The sequence below is a fragment of the Sorghum bicolor genome, chromosome 4, assembly GCF_000003195.3.
Source record: "Sorghum bicolor cultivar BTx623 chromosome 4, Sorghum_bicolor_NCBIv3, whole genome shotgun sequence".
NCBI classification, from domain to species: Eukaryota; Viridiplantae; Streptophyta; class Magnoliopsida; order Poales; family Poaceae; genus Sorghum; species Sorghum bicolor.
The window spans coordinates 768,044-787,767 of record NC_012873.2 but is presented as its reverse complement, the minus strand read 5'-3'; the positions used below and the strand labels follow the sequence as shown (position 1 = coordinate 787,767).

The 19,724-nt window shown below is 42.9% G+C and overlaps 3 protein-coding genes across 3 annotated transcripts; all 3 read right to left on the bottom strand.

The window, feature by feature from the left end:
* LOC8085189 (protein FAM32A-like) lies at positions 6,925-10,512 on the bottom strand. Its single transcript, XM_002451328.2, has 3 exons — positions 10,188-10,512; positions 7,853-8,006; positions 6,925-7,310 (listed from the first exon to the last, which is right to left on the bottom strand). The coding sequence occupies exons 2-3, from the start codon at positions 7,998-8,000 to the stop codon at positions 7,048-7,050; spliced, it is 411 nt and encodes a 136-aa protein (XP_002451373.1). The 5' UTR covers positions 8,001-8,006; positions 10,188-10,512; the 3' UTR covers positions 6,925-7,047.
* LOC8085188 (uncharacterized ATP-dependent helicase YprA) lies at positions 13,356-16,617 on the bottom strand. Its single transcript, XM_002451327.2, has one exon. It carries the CDS (start codon positions 16,453-16,455, stop codon positions 13,555-13,557), a length of 2,901 nt encoding a protein of 966 aa, XP_002451372.2. The 5' UTR covers positions 16,456-16,617; the 3' UTR covers positions 13,356-13,554.
* On the bottom strand, positions 16,638-17,908 carry LOC8085187 (sphinganine C4-monooxygenase 1). The gene is made up of 2 exons (XM_002451326.2): positions 17,589-17,908; positions 16,638-17,437 (listed from the first exon to the last, which is right to left on the bottom strand). The coding sequence occupies exons 1-2, from the start codon at positions 17,826-17,828 to the stop codon at positions 16,868-16,870; spliced, it is 810 nt and encodes a 269-aa protein (XP_002451371.1). The 5' UTR covers positions 17,829-17,908; the 3' UTR covers positions 16,638-16,867.

Below are 19,724 nucleotides of genomic sequence, written 5' to 3'. Positions count from 1 at the left end.
CCAAAAAGAATGTCGTTTTAGAATTTAAGACATCTTGTTTGATTATTCGTCTTATTCAAAATTTTTACATAAATATTATATATTTTGTTAAGACCTATTTTATCATTAGAGATACTTTACTAATGATTTATTTATTTTATACTTTACATAAAATTTTTGAATAAGACGAACGGTCAAACACGATTTTTAAAAGTCAAAAACGTCACTCTTTTTGGGACGGAGGGGTACTAAATATGTCCTAAATTGTCATTAGTGTAAATATAATTCTCTGTCACTTCATTTAGACAACACTAGTGAAAAAATACCGAGAGCTACTAACAACCGTTTCTATACTAGACTACTAGTTAAGCTCTATTTGCATTGTTCAAGCAATTTTTGTCACACTTTTAAGAAAAAAAAGTGCATAGAGTAGTTTTCCTAGCAGCTTTGTGGGTTGACGAAAACCTTGTGTATGTAGGAGATAATTTATCTGAGCTATCTTCTTTGAAAAAAATTACAAGAGGTAGTTATTGTCCATGCTAATGATGGTGTCCAAGTCAAATTTTTCTCTAGTTTCGTTCAAATGTATAAAATAATATGCAAACATAAAGGATATCAATCAAGAATCATTAAATACACATAAACTATATTTTGATATTTGATTTATTCTATAAATCTAATCAATGTTATTTGATAAGTTTAACTTAATTAGCACAGAACTAAAGCGACTTACGAACAGGCTATATATCTCTAATAAGATAGAACATAGATAGCTACAGGAGTAGTACTCTCTGATCGTACACGTTGCTTCTCAACCCGACGACGCGTGCTCGTTGCTTGCATGTTTACGACTACCACCTTGGACTTGAGGACACAAATATATACTACTATATATATGCATTTCGTCATATATATATATATATATATATATATATATATATATATATATATATATATATATATATATATATATATATATACATCAGACATAAGAGAGTCACCTGCTTGTGTAGGGGTAGGTTATAGGTGTATACTATATAGCAGGGATGGTTGGTACAACAGCCCAACCAGCTAACGTAACGCACGCCAGCCGTACAATACGTACGGACACCAAGCTAACTGCCCAAGAACTCGGAAGTCAAACTTTGACACTCCGGTACAGCCAGACCGTACCAGGCATATCGACACCCCTCATCTATAATATATACTCTACTACGTATATATATATATATATATATATATATATATATATATATATATATATATATATATATATATATATATATATATATATATGATTGCAACAAGAAATAAAAATTCAGAGGCGGTGTGTGTGTGGCGTTCATGGAATGGTCGGTGGCGGGTGTTCATGGAATCACGGTTGATTCTATAGACTTTGATACTTATTACATACTCCCTCTATTTCTTCATCAAATAATAAAATGTCTTCGCTAGCTTATCTGTTGAATATATCAGCCATTCAACAGTGTTTTTTTCTTTCATAACAAATGAACGAATAGTAGTATTTTTAGCCGTGACTTTTCAGCCAAGCAAACAGAGCGTTTTGAAGCTTCGATCTGGAACGTGCTAAAATCAAGGCCTCGTTAGGGTGTCTCAGTTCCAGAGCCCAAATCTCTACTAGACGAATTTTGCACCATCGGATCTGACCCCTCATCCAGCCACGTCACCTCGTATCCTGTACATGTTGTATCATACCTACACATATCCAGAGCCTTCGTTCCGAGCGTCGCCGGCTACCTATCATGCAGTATCCACCGGCGTCGGTGACGTAGCGCTCGACCCTCGATCTGTAGCAGAGCCTCAGCTCTCCACGACGTTCAGGTCCACCACGCACCACTGCAAAGCCGCGCGTGTGTTTCTAGTATATGTCTCAAGCATTGAGTTATATATAGGGCACACTTGGTCTTCTTATTAGCATGTGCATGCAATGGCTTGCATCGATGTTTGTCTCTCTAAGGCACTTGACTGGCCTCATTCTTGGTCGAGCCGCTCTCCTCCTTTATCTCTGGTTAGAAACATATGGAATCAAAATAAAGAATATACTTCCGCGTCCTTTGCCCGATATATTCAATTGATTTCTAGAAAATCCAGGAAAGAAATTAGCAAACATGATAAAATAACCATGTTAACCTTCATTAAGACGTTAGATCGTAATTATTGCTAGCGAGTTTGACTAGTGGTATCATTTGGTATATAAGAATAAATTAAATATGTTAATGCACACTTGAGGGTTAGTGAAATTATAAGGAAGACACAAATACAAATGTGAGCACTGTTAACACGCTAGAATTCCACCAAGAAGGAATTGAAAGGGGTAATGAATAATAATATTCATTAGAAATAGATTTAATTGGATAAAGTTTTGGGCTAAAAATGATTTAGTCATCAGCGCCACCTTGAGAAGAACTTTAAAGCTTCTTGGGATTACCATGAATTAAGAAAGATTGTGTGCCTTTGACTTGCGTTTTTATACTAGTACTATCGTCTTAAATAAGGCTGCACGTAGTAATGATGCACATGATCGATCTCTAATGAATGGCCAACCAATTTGATGAGCTTTGTCGATACATTCATATCCTATCTTCGCAAAGGAAAAGAAAAATCATTCAGCTTAAGCCTAGTTATAAACTAATTTAAGCATCCTGTTTAGGTTCCTAATTAATTAACGGCAGGTCAGAGATTGGGAGTGACTGGCTATGCGTGTATAAATAAATAATTAAATCGTACTAATACCATAAGGTTTGTTCTACTACTTAACTTGCAAGTTGCAACTGTTAGTCATGTAATGCAGCCATTATTAATACTGTCTTGTGTCGAGTCATATTGATGACAATAGTGCTCTCTCTACCAGCTGACTACTCAATGAGTCAATTACACGTTTGGCACGTCAGTCTGCCGGACGACGGCAACCGCTGCATGGCCGGTGCACTCCACGCATGTGCCGTCCGCCCAGAAAAACCGTAAGTCAAATTGATGCCCAGCGGTAGCAATCTGCGGCCCGGTGGTAAGGGCAATCTCTATACATCATGGCACAGTTACCAAGACTATAAACTAGATAACCGAGCCATAGAAGTTTCATGGGGATAAAACTCCTCTCTCATCTAATGAAACTCTTTCATTTAATGACCCTGCCAAGTCAGCAATTTTGCTTATGTGGCACCCTATTTAATGTGCATGACACTCTCATAAAACATGCATTGAGACTGGCCTAATTAACGAATTATATTATATATACAAGACATGCATGTTTAGAGACTCTCTTGTCATTATCAAGCCTTACCACACCTCAACTTGCTAAGAGAACTATAACTACTACTATTACATATATAATACTACTATATATATGGTTGATCATTGTTTTATTATTAGTACTTTCGTCTCACAAAGAGTGGTGTTTTATTTGGTTTTGTTCTAAGTCAAAAAAATTTAAATTTGACCTAGTTTATAAAAGAAAACTTTCAATATACATAACACCAAATATGTTTACTTTAACAATATATTTGTATGATAAATCAAATGATATTTATTAAGTATTATAAATTTTGGTCTGTTTTTGTAAACTTAGGACAAAATTATAATAACAGTCTTTGTGGGATGGAGATAGTACATCTCTATAGGAAGCTTCCTAGCTCATCCCCGATGTTGAAAACATGCATTTTTCATGTTTAGCATCTAGGACAAACTAATTTCACTGTTCCAACTTTGGTAAAATGATCAGGCTAGCCTAACCAAAAGCAAAGCGAAGGCAAGCCCAATGATACCAAATACTAGAAAAACCAATCACACTGGAAAAATGAAATTAGATGAAGTATGGGACATCATATACCCCACGTTCCCACGAAGACAAAGCATCACCAGGACCTGCCACAAATTTACGGCGCGTGTTCTCATATGCAGAACTTCCAAATGTACAAGAGTATGGCTCTTACGATAGATAGATATATGCTTAATCACATACATATGTCATAAATCCAAGATAAATCTCACGCACGGCGTCTTCCGGTGGCAAGTAATACTCATTCAATTTTTTTATACCAAAACTGACTCACCACGCCCAACAAGGGCCGCACCCTGATCATCTGATCTGATCCGCAATTTCAGTTGGGAAACCGGGGATTAAATGGGTTTCCAGACCGAGATTAAAGCCCACCTATGTACTAATGTACTCCCTCCATCCTGAAATAGAGTGTATTGTGACTTCTAAAATTTGTATTGATATATAATGCTTTCTACATAATAACTATATTTTGATTTGGCAAGATTTATTAAAAAAGAAAGCCACGATTTGAAGAGAAACTCTATAAGTGAAACAAATATGGGTACATGTGTCATTTCATTATTTCCTTAAATTGACTTAAAATTTATAGAACACACTGTATTTTAGGACAGAAAGAGCAATACTCATTTAAATTTTTTTCATATCAAAACTGACTTGCCATGCCCAGCAAGGGCCGCACCCTGATCATCTGATCTGATCCGTAATCCTGGTTGGAAAACCATGATTAAAGGAGGTTTCCCAACAGAGATTGAAGCCCACTTATATACTAGTGTAATACTCATTCCATCTTTTTTCATACCAAATATTGACTCGATCGCGACGGCCAGCAAGGGCCACACCCTGATCATCTGATCGATCTGATGATAAGCGGAGAGCACATGGAGAGTTGACATTTAACGCGGGGGTTTGAAGTTCTGATTGATGGTTTGAAGTCAGGATCCTTTCCCTTTTGACTTTTGCAGCCTTTCTTCACCTTGCATGCAATGCAAAGACGTTTCACGCGTGGGAACTAATTAAACCACAAGACGAGGAATCAATGCCGTGGCTTCCGTTGCATATGCATGCTCTCTTATCATTTGATGGATATATCACTAGTACACGGATGATTTCTCTTGGCAGTGACCTTTTATTTGTACGAACGGTTTTTCTTGACGTTGGCAAGTAGAAATTAAACAGTTCTTAACCGTCACTGAAATGGTTTTTCTACAAAAACCGCTACTAGAAAGCATGTATTTCTAGTGGCAGTTTTCTTAAGAAATCGGAACTAAAAATCATATTTTTAGTGGCGGTTTCTTAAGAAAAAATGTCTGTAGAAATAATTTGAAATTAATTTTTTTTTTGAGTTTTTTAAATGACCTCGTATGGAAAAACCATTAAAATAAAAGTTGTAGATCTCGAAAAGTTACGAAACTTTATAGTTGATAATCTTTTTATTTGAAATCATCCGAGGATTAATTTTTTTCTATTTTTAAAATCCAATTTAAAGTTATGAAACCGCAAGTGAAAATCGGTTAACCGCTAGTGGAGAACCATTTCCGCTGGCCTCTCCTATTGGTGGTTCTGAAAAACGACAGCGGAAATGTGTTTACAACTGCCACTATTGAGGTTTGTGTACTAGTGTATTATTAGTTTTATTGATGCAACCTTAGTTTCTTGAAAGATAGAAATCATGTATGTACTGTATAAAAGGATAAACTTCATGTGTAATTAAACCATGGTTTGTTCTGTACAATAAAGCTTTTGTTTCTTCCGGTATGTTTTTCACCCTTTCCAGGTACGTGCTTCGTTCCTGTCTCCTCGATGGAATGGAAGAACATACTGTATACAAAGATAAGTTAAGGCCCTGTTTAGTTTCAAAATATTTTGCAAAATGGACACTGTAGCTTTTTCGTTTGTATTTGACAAATATTGTCCAATCATGGACTAACTAGACTCAAAAGATTTGTCTCGTCAATTCCGACCAAACTGTGCAATTAGTTTTTATTTTTGTCTATATTTAGTACTTCATGCTTGTGTTTAAAGATTCGATGTGACGGGGAATCTGAAAAATTTTGTAAAATTTTTTGAGAACTAAACAAGGCCTAATTATCTTGTTGGGGTCTCACCCTATCATGCATGCACACGATAAGCTATCGTGAAGATAGAAAAGCACATGGGATGACGTGCATACAATACCTTCACCTTTTCTTGATTCTCGATGCTTCAGTTTCAAAATATTCAGAGGTCCGAATATTCGTTGGCGCCAAATATAAGCTATTGTAGTTGTTTGTATTTTGTAAATGTTGAGCCGCCTCTTTGACTTGAGCAGATCGACCAATAAATGCGTCTGATAAAAGTCGCCTTCCGCAGTCAGCTGGTGCAGCCGTACCGTAGCCGTACAGGGGCTATGATTAAAAAAAAGAACTTCTTTAATTAAGCCTAGATTAGTTTTTCAAAAATTTTCAAGACTCCCTATTATATCGAATTTTATAGCACATGTATGGAGTATTAAATATAGATAAAAGAAATAACTAATTGTACAATTTATTTATAATTTGTGAGATAAATCTTTTAACCCTAGTTAATTTATGGTTGAATAATAATTATTAAATACAAACGAAAGTGCTACAGTAGCTAAAACCAAAAAAATCGTCAACTAAACAAGGCCTTATATGCTCTTCTCTTTGGCCACAGACAATTGTTGTTTAGGACAGTGATAGCATCATGAAGCATTGAATAAGCAAGCAGACAATTTCAGTCATGTGTTACCAAACTAATCAACACAGGATCGGGCTATATATTTTTTTTTTAAAAAAAAGGGAAACATACTAGTACATATATTTTGCAACAGTTGACGCTATGACGGCATGAATCAGGAGCTCTATATAAACTGCAAACATCTATCGAAAATTTTGAAAATATATTGCACAAATTTAAACGCTGTTTGATTAGAGAGTTGTGGGCCGACTGCAGAACAGGGGAGCAACACAAAACAAGGATGTGTTGTTGGGACGTTTACTGGCATGGAATGTGGCGGCCGGAGACCAGTATGTGCTCTTTTTAGAAGCCGGCCCTGGCCCAGCAGGCCCAAACGAAATTTAGACGACGAGAGTCATAGCATCTCAAGTTTGGCTAAAGGATTGTAACAGAAAGGGGCAAGCAAAACATAGCTAAAATAAAGCTTTTGAAATAAAAATACCGTCTTCCGGTGGCAACAGCTCATTTTACCACATATAATAATCATACATAACGTAATAACATAAAGCTGGATGGACCGTGCGTTGGTTATGTTAGCCAGGGCCAACTTTGGGGATGTCGTAGTGCTCGCTGAGGTTTGCCAGATACTGGTTGAAGTCCTGGATGCGGTCCCTGTGCGACTTGTTGGCAACTTTGGCCATCTTGTGCATGTCAATCTTCTGCTTCTGTTCCATGTAGCGTCGCTCTGCTGGTGTGAGATGGTCATAGTCAGGATGTGGATTCCCTTCTTCATCTCCCATCTTGTCAGCTTCAACCAGCTCATTGTTGGGATCAGTTGGTAAATCAGAGTTTCTGCCTGAAGAATAAGTGAATAACCACTGGATTAGATATTTAGTGAGTGTAATAAGCTAATAACACTTATTAGCACAAACTAAATAACAAATTCCTCAGTAATGACTCCAAGACCCTATATCAAAGCATGAATACAAAAAACAAACATATATGCAGTGGCCGTATAAAACTACAAACCGGTGTATCCAAATACAGATTAGATGAGCATCAAGCATAGACAGAGAGAAAGAAATGCGGCAAAAAAAAAATTTGTTAGAAGCATTAGTAATGTACTTCCTATTTGTTACGGCACGGACAAATAACAAACAGAAGGCACCTAAACAGAGGTAATCATCAACAATTATGTAACAAAAAAACTAATTGGTTATTCAGTGCATGGAAACCGAGAAATTGCAAAAAGGTTGAATGCACACAACCAAGCAGTTCATGGGTACCACCTCTAACAAACATAGTAATGCTTATCAACACATCCAATTGTGCATAAATTGAACAGCAGATGCTAAAGTCTAAAATTGGTCAGTGTAATAATGAGAAGAAAAAAAAAACCTTTCTGGAGCTCATCATGCTCAATCTGAGACGACTCCTCAAGCTGATGCTTCTTCTTTTTCTTTTTCTTGACTCCACCTTCCTTCACGTCCAGCGCTTTACCCTTCAGCTTCAGCCTCCCCCCAACAACGTTCTGGTATTCCGACATCGCGCTCTAACAAAGAGATCCAACAAAGTGAGCTCAACAAAGCCAAGCAACATGTCCAACTGATAATTTTTTAAAATATATATAGAAGCTAATAGGCATAATACATGTATGTATAAATTTGACCGGATCTGAATACAGATAGTTTAAGTTAGGGTTTGAGTGCTCAATTTCGAGCTAAGGGGCGAACCCAGTAAAGGACATGGGTGCACACGTGTACACCCATACACCCTTTTTTTAGAAAATGAAACAAAAAAAAGTTTGTAGGTATAATACATGTATACTACACTTGTAATTGGATTAGATCACGGATGGGTGCATCAACATCAGTCACTTCAGATCATACGCCTCCTCATTTTGCTTCTTGACATACAACTTCATACTCTTAATTAAGAAATATCTAAATCTATACCTTCAGGCAGAAAAGAAACTGAACATAACCCAGCATCATTTAGATAAGGAGACACAGGTAAAGAAAGCAATGAGAGAACTTTGAAGACCATGAATGTATGTATCAACATCAGATATCTTCAAATTACAAGAGCTCTTAATGTCGCTTCTCAGTGACTAAACACTACAGTTCAGACTCAAGCAACCACTATTCAGATGGCAAAGTAAAAGAAAATAGAATATTGGTCCTAGTAAGAGGGTATCTTGTATGGATCACTCTCTTTCCCTATAATACAACAATACACAACTCTCCGGTGTGTTCGAGAAAAAAAAATAGAATACTACTGCACTAGACAAACATCAATCAGATATGACAGGTACAGGGTACACAGAGAAAGCAATCAGAGAACTTTGAAGACCATCCGAAGAATTGTCAACAGCACAGTTTCAGATGGTAAAGCTGCCTCATTGGCTTTGCAATCACTATATGTTGATTTAATTCACATGAAAGAATGTGAGAGAAGAAAAGTTTGAACATGAAGCAATCAGAGAACTTTGAAGACCATTCAGATGTTTCAGTCTCCATATTTTGCTTCCTAACAGAATTCAGAGCGTGACTAAACAGATTAGGCCTTGTTTAGTTCGTGAATTTTTTGGATTTGGCTACTGTAGCACTTTCGTTTTATTTGGAAATTAGTGTCCAATCATGGACTAATTAGGATCAAAAGATTTGTCTCGCAAATTACATGCAAACTGTGCAATTAGATATATTTTTTATCTATATTTAAAGCTCCATGCATGCGTCCAAAGATTCGATGTGATAGGATGAAAAGAAATTTTTTGAAACTAAACAGGGCCTTAAGTGAAAGCAGCAAACATAACTGAGTGAGTAGTACATCAAAGAAAACAGCAGCAAGATGATCATGTGGGCAGAAGATATGACCCTGAGGAAAATCGCTGGTTTCCACAGAGGTATAGAGCCCCTGCCTGGTCCATTAATCTTGCACCCATAGATACCCTTTTCTCGCATTTTTCCCTGCATCCAACCTCAACAGAGCAGGGGGCTAATGGTGCGACTTAACGAAAACAGAAGCCATTGATTCACCAAAAAGGCATGTAGTGTACTAATGTCTAAGCAAATAAAGCGAAAGACTGCACTTCTTGGAAAAGTACTAGCAGGAAAGCAATGCTGATCCAGTGGTCCAAAGCAAAGCAAAGCAAAGCAAAACAAAATCAGCCAAGCAACGGCCATTGGATACAAACAAGTACAAAATTACTCAAAAAATGATTGTGTAGGTCAGTATATAAACCGTGTGAACTGGGGAGGTTGCCAGCATGGTACTTGCTCCCTGACTGTCGGGTGGCTATCTAGTCATCTATGTTTCCCAGATACGCGTATTGGATAGAGTGGCATGGGGATATGCCTAGGATTTTTTTAATAATATATAATAACTACACATGATTTAATATGAAAACCACAGCCACATTATAATAAGTTGAGTGCATAACAACTTAATAAGGCCATAGCCGAGTGACATATGGCATAACACATAATTTAAGTCCACAACTTAATAAGGTCACATCCACAGGTCCACAATTATACATAATTGAGTTCACACGCATAGTAATACTAGTACTGCATAACAGAAGAAAATTTGAGATCAAAACACATGAATACAGAATGAACACACTCAGAGCACATGAATACAGAATGAACACACGGGCAGGCGGGCACCGGACGTGGTTAGAGTGAGACTGAGCATAGGGAAGACCGAAGGAGACAAGGAACTGACTAATTACCTTCACCGACGATTGAATCTTGCTGGGATGCAGAAAGCCGGCCGGCCAATTCGACGGTGAGCCCGCCTAGGGATGCTTGGATTAGGGGCGCAAAGGCTTGTGCTGTAGCGGGGCGGGCCGCCTTAAGCAGGGAGGGGGCACCGCCTGCCGATTCAACAGTGAGCCACCGAGGACAGGGGCGCAGAGGTGCAGCGGTAGGGCGGCGGGAGCTGGGAGGGTCGCCGCCGGCCGGGAACTGTCCCGCAACCGGCCGCCGTTCGGAGTCGCCACTCGCGTGGGGCAAACCTGGCACCTGGGCTGTGCGGGAATAGATCACAACAAGTGGGGAGGTAAGCTAGGCTGCTTTTCTTTCATGGGCCGTATCAAAATCGGTCCTCAAACCGTCATCGCCTAATCGATGATTCCCGCGAGGCCACCAAACACGCTGTCCCCACAAACAAAATTGCTATCGCGAATATATAAGAGCTCCCAAAGACTCGACTCCAAGATAATTAATTACATATTATTTATGGTATTTTGCTGATGTGGCACTGTATTTATTGAAGAAAGAGGTAGAAAAAATAAGACTCCAAGTGGTGTATTTATGATGATTTCTAGACTCCAAGTCCACATTGTTCGAGGTAATAAATAATTTTAGACTCCATGATAGAGTCTGCATTGTGAGTGCCCTAAGAAGGATCGCGACAGATACCAAGCGAGCACAATAAACAGATTATATGAGCCTTAATACATGTAGTATAGAGAGGTATATTCATGAGCTCTCAACACCATGGGCCTCGCACTCTCTTATGAGATGGGTCTAACTGTAGTATTTTCGTTTGCATTTAAAAAATATTATTTAATCATAAATTAATTATGTTTAAAAAATTCATCTCGCAAATTACAAGCAAACTGTGCAATTGGTTATTATTTTATCTATATTTAACGCTCTATGCATGTGCCGCAAAATTTGATGTGACAATAAATTAAAAAGTTTTTTAGAACTAAACAATGCCAGAATAAAACTATAAGCGACCGACCTGTATGTATCTTAAACATAGCCACACGCATATTTACTGATTTTCTTTCCACCAGCAAAATTTCTTTTCCGATTGTAGGTTTCATGGTTTTTTTCTAATATAATTTGCTCACCGTTTTTTCTACAATAAAAAGTAAATATACTCAGATATATATATGTGAAGATCACACTAAAGCTAATTTTTTTTTTTTTGCTTTTTCATGGTATTTTTTTTCTTCGAATTGCATCTGTCATCCCATCCCACGGCACTCCACTATCTCCAGTCTGCATCTCTCCCTTGCTATCCGCATGATCCAAATCCAACATGTGATTACGTTTCTAATCCAAAACTAGCACAATTTTTTTTCGTGATCAGGCATTGCACCCGTTTTCATTAAGAAGGTAGGATAAAACAAAGTTACACAGGATTGCTAATGGTGGTAGCGAGGAACTCCATATTACACTGATACCGCTCACCAATTCAAACGCGAGGCCTTGTTTAGTTCCTAAATTTTTTGGTTTTGGGTATTTAACATTTTTATTTGATAATTATTATTATCTAATTATAGATTAACTAGGCTCAAAAGATTCATCTTACGATTTACACGCAAACTATGTAATTAGTTTTGGTTTTTGACTATATTTAACTAGTATAATGCCCGTGCTAACGCCACGGTTTTTTATAGAGAATGCTATAGTAATTTTTTTAGAGTTTTAATTTTGGGTAATTGTTTTTAAGTCTATATACATTTTATGAATCATGAGTATATAAAGACATCTTTACATTTTCTCAAACTTTTTAATCAAATATATATATATATATATATATATATAGACAATGACATATAGATGGGAAGTAATTACGAATCCTTTTGCATTCTTCGGGCAATCATATGGTTAGTTTCCCAGGACGACATTTCAATACCATGCTCCCATTTGCTTGTGTCGAGTTTTTGTTCTCTACTACATGTTTAATTATTCTTTCGATTCTTATTAACTGTTAAAACCGAGAGACCAGGTTAATTTTGAATTGTTTAGTTCAATAAGTTAAAAAAGTATGTGTACATCATATAGATATTATGTTTTACCGTGTTTCGAAGATCTACACATTCTATCATTTGCATTCCAATAGAGTCCATCATCTGCATTCCAAAAGAATCCAATACTTGTATCTCTCGTTTTAAAGCATTCACGACTGCGAGGTACCAGTGACAGAGTGGAATATTGATTGGTAGAAACACTTGTAGACATAGAAATTTATGCTCATTATATACTCTTATTTGGACGGTATAAAATTTATTATATGGCAAATGTTATATTTAAGCTTACCATATCAGTTTTTAAATAATCCTTTACCCTTGATTCAGCCGAGGCTTGTCTTTGAATCCCTAAATCTTCAAGATCTTGCTCTCCATGAGGTTTTAGGATCTTGCGCCGGCGTCACAGGCAAATTTTTTTCGCGCTTGAGGAAGGGATATGTAGATCAACTGGAATTCGCTGATCACCGTCTCTCTGCTGTCCAAGCAAATTTTTTTTCGCGCTTGAGGAAGGGATACGTAGATTGACTGGAATTCGCTGATCACCGTCTCTCTGCTGTCCGCTGATCAGACCGTCCGTTCGTCGACGGCGCCGGCGTCACAGGCAAAAAAAATTTCGTGCTTGAAGAACACGCACCTGAGGGCGCTCCCCGGTGCGGCGGAGAGGCTGGTGCTGTGCAAGGCCGACCTACTCGACTACGACGCGCTGCGGTCGGCCGTCGCCGGCGGCCACGACGTCTTCCACACCGCGTCGCCCGTCACCGATGATCCGGTACGTATACGTGTAACCTATAGTACTTGAATACGGATATACTAAGATCGATCTATAATCACGGTACATGTCACGTACTGTAACCAAGCTGGTCTTTGGAGGAAAACTGTTTTCTCCTGTATGTACTCCAGTAGGGACCATATAGGCTATTGCAGCTATTTATTATTTATTATTAAAAAAGATCAACCAAAATCACAACAAAAAGATTTATTACTCCAGCAGTAAAATATTTTTGCGACAGAAACTGTCTCTTGCATGTATGCATGCGTGCAAAATTCACTCCCTGAAGCAACCTGGTTATGGTGGAGATTAGTGGGCCGAATTAGTGGGCTGCGGTGGAGATGAGTTTGTTGGGGCGTGAGTTTGTCGGGTCTAACGGCCCAAGAAGTTTTCAATTATAGTGGAAATGTTTAATGCATGTGTCACAAGATTCGATGTCACGAGAAATCTTAAATTTTTTTTTTGATTTTTGGGTGAACTAAACAATGCCTGATGAAGAAAAGAACGCTATCCATGGCTTAGCCATGCATGCCGTCTCGCGGCTCTCGATCTTGCACATCATCACCTCCGCCGAGAACCGCCGCAGCCGCCGCTCTCGTTCTCAATCACTCCCCTGAGAATCATGACCGCCGCCTGCTTATCCAGGTTCCTGTTGTGCCCGCTGCACGCGAACGACTGCACGCAGCTCGGGCATCCATCCGCGCCGGCGCAGCCGCACGCCGAGACGAGCTGCAGGGCCGCCACCAGCAGCTCGCCGAAGAGGCGCTCCACCTGCGCCGCCAGGCCGATGCCGCCGGGGTGCTTGTCGTACAGCAGCAGGACCCCGGGCGCGCTATCACCACCATCACCCGGAGCTCCGCTCCCGCTCCCGCCTCCGCTCGCCGCGGCGGCGGCGCACCGCGTCCCGAGGTCGGAGGCGGCGCAAATCATGCGCAGCGGCAGGACGCTGAGCAGCGCGTGCGACGCCGCGTGCACGCCGCCGTCGAACCCCAGGCCTCTCTGCTCCACGGCCGCCTTCACCGCTACGGGAACGCTCACCCAGACCGCCTGTGTGTGGAAGGAGTACGGAGGCAGGTTCAGCTCGATGCTGTCGGACATCTGGTCGTTCGATCTCCATATCCTGTCGAACCTCACCCATTCCGTCGTCACCCTGCAATCGCTTGATCGAGCTCTGCCTCTGGATGATGATGATGCATTTTCATCACCGGTAGCAATTCCATCGCCATTGCCGTCGACTTGGAGGATGTTGATCTCGGTGACGTCGTGAACTCTGGTGTAGTACTTGAGATCAGGTGCTGCTCGGCAGTACGCCGTCCTCGACGACAGATCGAGCTTCTCCACCAAGTAGCTGACACCTTGGTGCATGTACACGGCGCCTTCGTGCACCTGGAAGAAAGCCTTGCTCTCCTCGATCTCCTCCAGCACCCGCCGGTAGCCCTGCTTGTCGACCACCTTGTACCTGTCGTGCTCGATCGCTCGTATGCTCACCGTGCGAGCAGGGTTCTTGTCAGGCCCGACGTACTTCCACACGCCTGAATGATGATCCAGACTGTTGCTGGTGTTCGTCAGGTGGCCCTGATCTCGCAGGGTCGCCATGACAGCGTCCATGCCGGGACCGAAGTGCCTCTCGTCGTGCTCCGGGCACAGCGGCTTCTCGAGAGCAGCGCAGGCGAGGTGCTGCCCCAGGACCTTGCGGTTGCGCGCGTCGACATGGCAGTGCTCCACCGGCTTGCCGAAGAGCTTGTGCGGGAAGCTCATGAAGTACTGGTCCACCGCGCCGTCGAGGCCGACGTAGATGGCGATGGACGGCTTCGACCTCCGCCCGGATCGGCCCGCCTGCTGCCACAGGCTCGCCATGCTCCCCGGGAACCCGAGGTGCAGCGTCGCGTCGATGCCGCCGACGTCGATCCCGAGCTCGAGAGCGTTCGTCGCCGCCACGCCGCGGAGCGTCCCGCCGAAGAGCCCGGCCTCGATCCTCCTCCGGTCCTCGGCGACGTAGCCGCCGCGGTAGACGCAGATGGAGTCCGCGAGCTCCGCCGAGGTCTTCTCGAGGATCTCGCGCGCCCGCGCCAGCACGGCCTCGCAGAGCTTCCTCGTCTTGCAGAAGGCGATGCACCGGAGCCCGTGCTGGACCATCTCGGCGAAGAGGTGGGAGACCTCCTGTGCTGCGCTCGGGCACCTCCCTTGCCTCGACACCGACGGGTTCCACAGGAGGAAGTGCTTGGGCCCGCACGGGCTGCCGTCGTTCTGGACGAGCTCGACCTCGTCGCCTTCCAGGCCGGCGAGCTCCGTGACGTGCTCCCGGGGGTTCGCCAGTGTCGCCGTGCAGGATATGAAGGTCGGGTGGCTCCCGTACACGTCCGCGCAGACGCGCTTCAGCCGCCGGAGGATGAGCGCGGTGTGGCAGCCGAAGGCGCCCCTGTAGGAGTGCGCCTCGTCGACGACGACGTACTCGAGGTTGGACAGGATCCGCCGGAACTGCGCGTGGCACGGCAGGATCGAGACGTGCAGCATGTCCGGGTTGGTGATGAGCAGCCTCGCGCCGTCCCTGATCCTCGCGCGGTCTTTCATCGGGGTGTCGCCGTCGTAGATGCTGACGACGCCGTCGCCGAGATCGCCGCCGTCGGCGCCCTTCATCATCCCCAGCAGCGTCTTGAGCTGGTCCTGCGCCAGCGCCTTGGTCGGGAAGATGTAGAGCGCGCACGACGCCGCGGCGGGACGCGAGATGGACTCCAGCACGGGGACGTTGTAGCACAGGGACTTGCCGCTGGACGTGGAGGTGGACACCACCACGTGCTTGCTCTTGCCGGAGGCGGAGGCGGCGGCATTGATGGCCTGGGCCTGGTGGCTGTACAGCCTCGTCACTCCGATGGTCCTGAGCGCGTCCCTGGTGCGCTGCGAGAGGTGAGACGGGAGCGGGCACAAGGACGCCTCCCGGCCGGGGATCTCCTGGACATGCCTGATCTGGCCGTGCTTCCCGATCCCCTGCTTGAGGTGCTCCACCATCCGAGCAGGGTCCAGCGGCTCCACGCCGTGGCAGTAGAAGGACGGCGAGGCCGGGTCGTGGACGGGCACCCTGGCGATCTTGGCGTACACATCCTCCCCTCGCCACATCGAGGACGAAGAAAGCTTACTCCTTTTGGCCGCGGGGAACACGGCGGGGCCGGCACGTGGGTTCGGATTGGCGCTCGCCGTCGGCGGCGCGGCGGGCTTGGCGGTGAAGGGGATGAGGGACACGAACTCGCCGCGGGCGAGTGAGAGGTTGGCGAGCTTGGCGTCCAGGAGGAGCTTGCCGCCGCGGAGGAAGAGGTGGAAGGCCGGTGCGGCCTGCGCGGGCGGGAAGCAGACACGCAGCGCCGCCTTGAGGTCCCGCACGGAGGCCGTGGCGGGCAGGCGCACGGACGTGGCGCGGCCGTCGAGCGCGCGCACGGGGAGGACCACGGAGCGCTCCTGTGCCGCCATTACTGACGACGGGGAAGGGAACGGAAGCGGAGCGCGGGAATCTCGAGAGATCGCAGTGCGCTTTCTGTCCGTCGGCGGCGGCGCCCGGCCCGAATTTGAGGCGACTGCGCGGCGGGTGTGTTCGACACGGAGCAGGAGTCCGAGCGGTGCGTGCACGAACGGCCCAAGTAAGTTTCGGTGCGTTTGGACCCAGGCAATTCATGGGATATATATATTAAAAAAACAAATTTTATTGTACATAAGAGTATGAGGTCATAGTAGTATATCGAATAAATATGACCACATACTTAATGAATACTAACATAATACTACCTCAGTAATATGATCTTCACGTACACACACGCTTCATCGCTCATATACATTCTTGATCTTAAGATACTACAAATGCATGTATGAGAGAATGTATAGTTGCTTATTGCTGCTTGTTGCTTGGTCTCCTGTAGTCAAGGCCAGGCGCCCGGACATGGAGCATTCCTTGTTTGTCCTCCTCGATGAGGAAGGGCATGTAGGTCCCAAAAATCCTGTCCCACACGACGAAGAAGAGCTGAGAGTAGTTGCAGTTACCACCACGCAACTGGTGGTGCACGTCATGGTACGCCGCGTTGTTGAAGATGCTGATGCGATCCCAGCTGGGCAGCAGCGACATGCCGCAGTGGTTGTCGATGACCTTGACGGTGCAGAGCGAGAAGAAGAAGATGGAAGCCCTCGGCGACATGCCGGACACCAGGAAGGCGGTCGTACCACCGACGGTGTCAGTGACGAAGCTCTCAAGGGGGTGTCCATACAGAGCTCCGAAGGAGTAGGTAACCACGAGACGGTGGTGCCATGAGTGGAGGTTCCGGTAGAGGAACCTGTTGGCGTGCAGGATTCGGTGCGTCCCGAACTGCCACAAGTCGAACCAGACCATGCCCACTATGATTTGGCTGGCTAACTTCAGATACGAGGTCGTCTTCGTACTGCTGCTGCCGCTCTCTTCTTTGCCCTGTATATATCCGGCCGATTAAATTCAATTCAACAAAAATAGCTAGCTGAAAAAAGAGCCATATACTATATAAATCATGCATGCAATATATAATAATGATCTTAATAAGCATCATGCATATACTATATACTACGCACGCACGCGCACGTACCTTGAACATCATCACCATGGTGACCGTGACAACCTGTACGATCTGCAGAGTGAGGACGTTGCTGATAACTTGTCGCTTCGACACATGGTTCTTGCTGTCTTCATGGCTGCTTGGATGCAGCCTGTATTTGGTCAGATACCTAGACTGCCCAAGCATTGCATGCAGGCCACAATACGCCCAATACACCACGATGGGCACCACGACGGCCAAAACTTCGTCAGAGAGTAGTAGTAGCTCCATTTGTATGAGTTTATTTTGCTTGCTGTTCGATCGACCGATGTACGTACAGTGCAGTGTGCTATATATGCAGGTAATGATGTGTGTGTCCATCTTACTACCGGAGCGTCTCCATATATACTCTTGCTCTTTTGACTTTTATACGTACACCAGAGAGGACTGACAAAAAACAATTATTTTCATGCAGCAACGACTCACGACTCCACGACCGGGTCCGGCCGCCGTTTACAACTGTTTGTACACATGCGTTCCAAAATAGGTAGTAGGTACTTACGTTGCTGTTGCTTACTTGTGTCGTGAACTCGTGATGATGAGGGACTTGCATTGGCTCACTTCACTTTTATGCATACCAGGTACGACTTTGGTTCGTATATATACAAATGCGTGCATGTTTTAGACTTAAGAAAAGATTAGTAGTAGGGCTTGTTTGGCACAGCTCAACTTCACTAGTAAAGGTGTTTTTCTTAGAAAATAGCTTCATGAGTGACTTTCTAGATGAAGCTGAGCTGTTTTGGAGAAAATGTTTGGTAAAATAGCTTCACCAACTACTTCATGCATAGTTGAGAGAGAGAAATGAGGGAGAAGCTGCAATAAGCTACTTTTTTCTAGCTTCATCCAACTTATGTCTTTGTGAGAGGAGAAGAAAAACAGCTTCACTCATGAAGCTGTTTTGAAAATAAGTGTTCGGCAAAAAAAACAGCTCACAACAGCTCATGAAGCTGTTGTGAGCTGTACCAAACAGGCCTGTAGTGTAGAGATTTTTGTTTTTTTAAGTTGCACAGTATAAGGCAGACACTCTTAATATATACACACATTTACCTTCATGAACATATATACGCAGACTCTATCTGTATATGAGCACTTTCAAATGACTGAATCGGCATAAACGCAAATCCTATAACCTTCGGATGACTGAAAGAGCGCCTTGTTATCCATATACGACGACGACGACGAATTGAACTAACGAAGCTGGTCCATGAATCTTGACATCTTGTGCATGTATACGTTCAGGCTTGGCATACGTGACCGGTGACCTGCTTAGTTTCTACCTTGAAGTCAAAGTCATAGGCCGTTTTCGCAGCGGGACGATTGAGAATTTTCGTCGGGCCAATCCATTTTGACAAGACGATGTCAATTACGTATGATCATATCGCACAGGCATAAATGAAGACATCTACACATCACTACTTAGAGGAACCTGTTTATATCTCTGAAACACAATATATAAATGAAGACATCTAAATCACTACTTACAGGAATCATTTTCGGATTCTATCAACAAAGATTTCACATCTTTGAGAAAGTCAACTCGTGACCTACTCTTTATAGCCATAACACCCCTCTAACACTACACCGTACACTCATTTCTGACTCATATATAGGATGTTTGAGATACTAAAAAACTTATCAACAACAAACATGTAAACCGGATCGGCCACTACAATTTTGATATTAATTAACTATGTGAATATTTAAAGTTGTTTAGAAATTTAATCTTTTGAATTCTAAAATCTATGAACTTAAAACACAACTTTAATTAAAAACTTTTTGACTGCAAAGTTATAGATTGTATTGAGAACTACAAATTTGGTATAAAACATGAACATCCAAGAATATTTAAAAAATCAAATTTCAGAATTCATGAACCTAAAACAATATTTTGTTACTCTAAACAATTTTAAATAAAAAGTTCTCAACAATAGAGTTGAAGATCCCATACATAATTTTGATATAAAATTTATCTTCATTCGAGTTTATATAGAAAAGTTATACATTCTTTTTTGAATATACACTACTAAAAAACGATTTACAGCGACTTTTGAAAACACTCTCCGAGACGAGCAGAAATTATAACCGCCTCGGTTAATGCCTTGTATTAACCAAAATGATCATTTTTTA

What these genes read in the sequence shown, in the direction of transcription:
- LOC8085189 (XM_002451328.2), bottom strand. Translation starts at nt 8,000, where the DNA reads ATGTCGGAATACCAGAACGTTGTTGGGGGGAGGCTGAAGCTGAAGGGT. An exon ending in GCATGATGAGCTCCAGAAAG is followed by an intron (nt 7,311 to 7,852) that starts GTTTTTTTTTTC and finishes CTTATTCTTCAG; the next exon opens with GCAGAAACTCTGATTTACCA.
- LOC8085188 (XM_002451327.2), bottom strand. Translation starts at nt 16,455, where the DNA reads ATGGCGGCACAGGAGCGCTCCGTGGTCCTCCCCGTGCGCGCGCTCGAC.
- LOC8085187 (XM_002451326.2), bottom strand. Translation starts at nt 17,828, where the DNA reads ATGGAGCTACTACTACTCTCTGACGAAGTTTTGGCCGTCGTGGTGCCC. An exon ending in CCATGGTGATGATGTTCAAG is followed by an intron (nt 17,438 to 17,588) that starts GTACGTGCGCGT and finishes GGATATATACAG; the next exon opens with GGCAAAGAAGAGAGCGGCAG.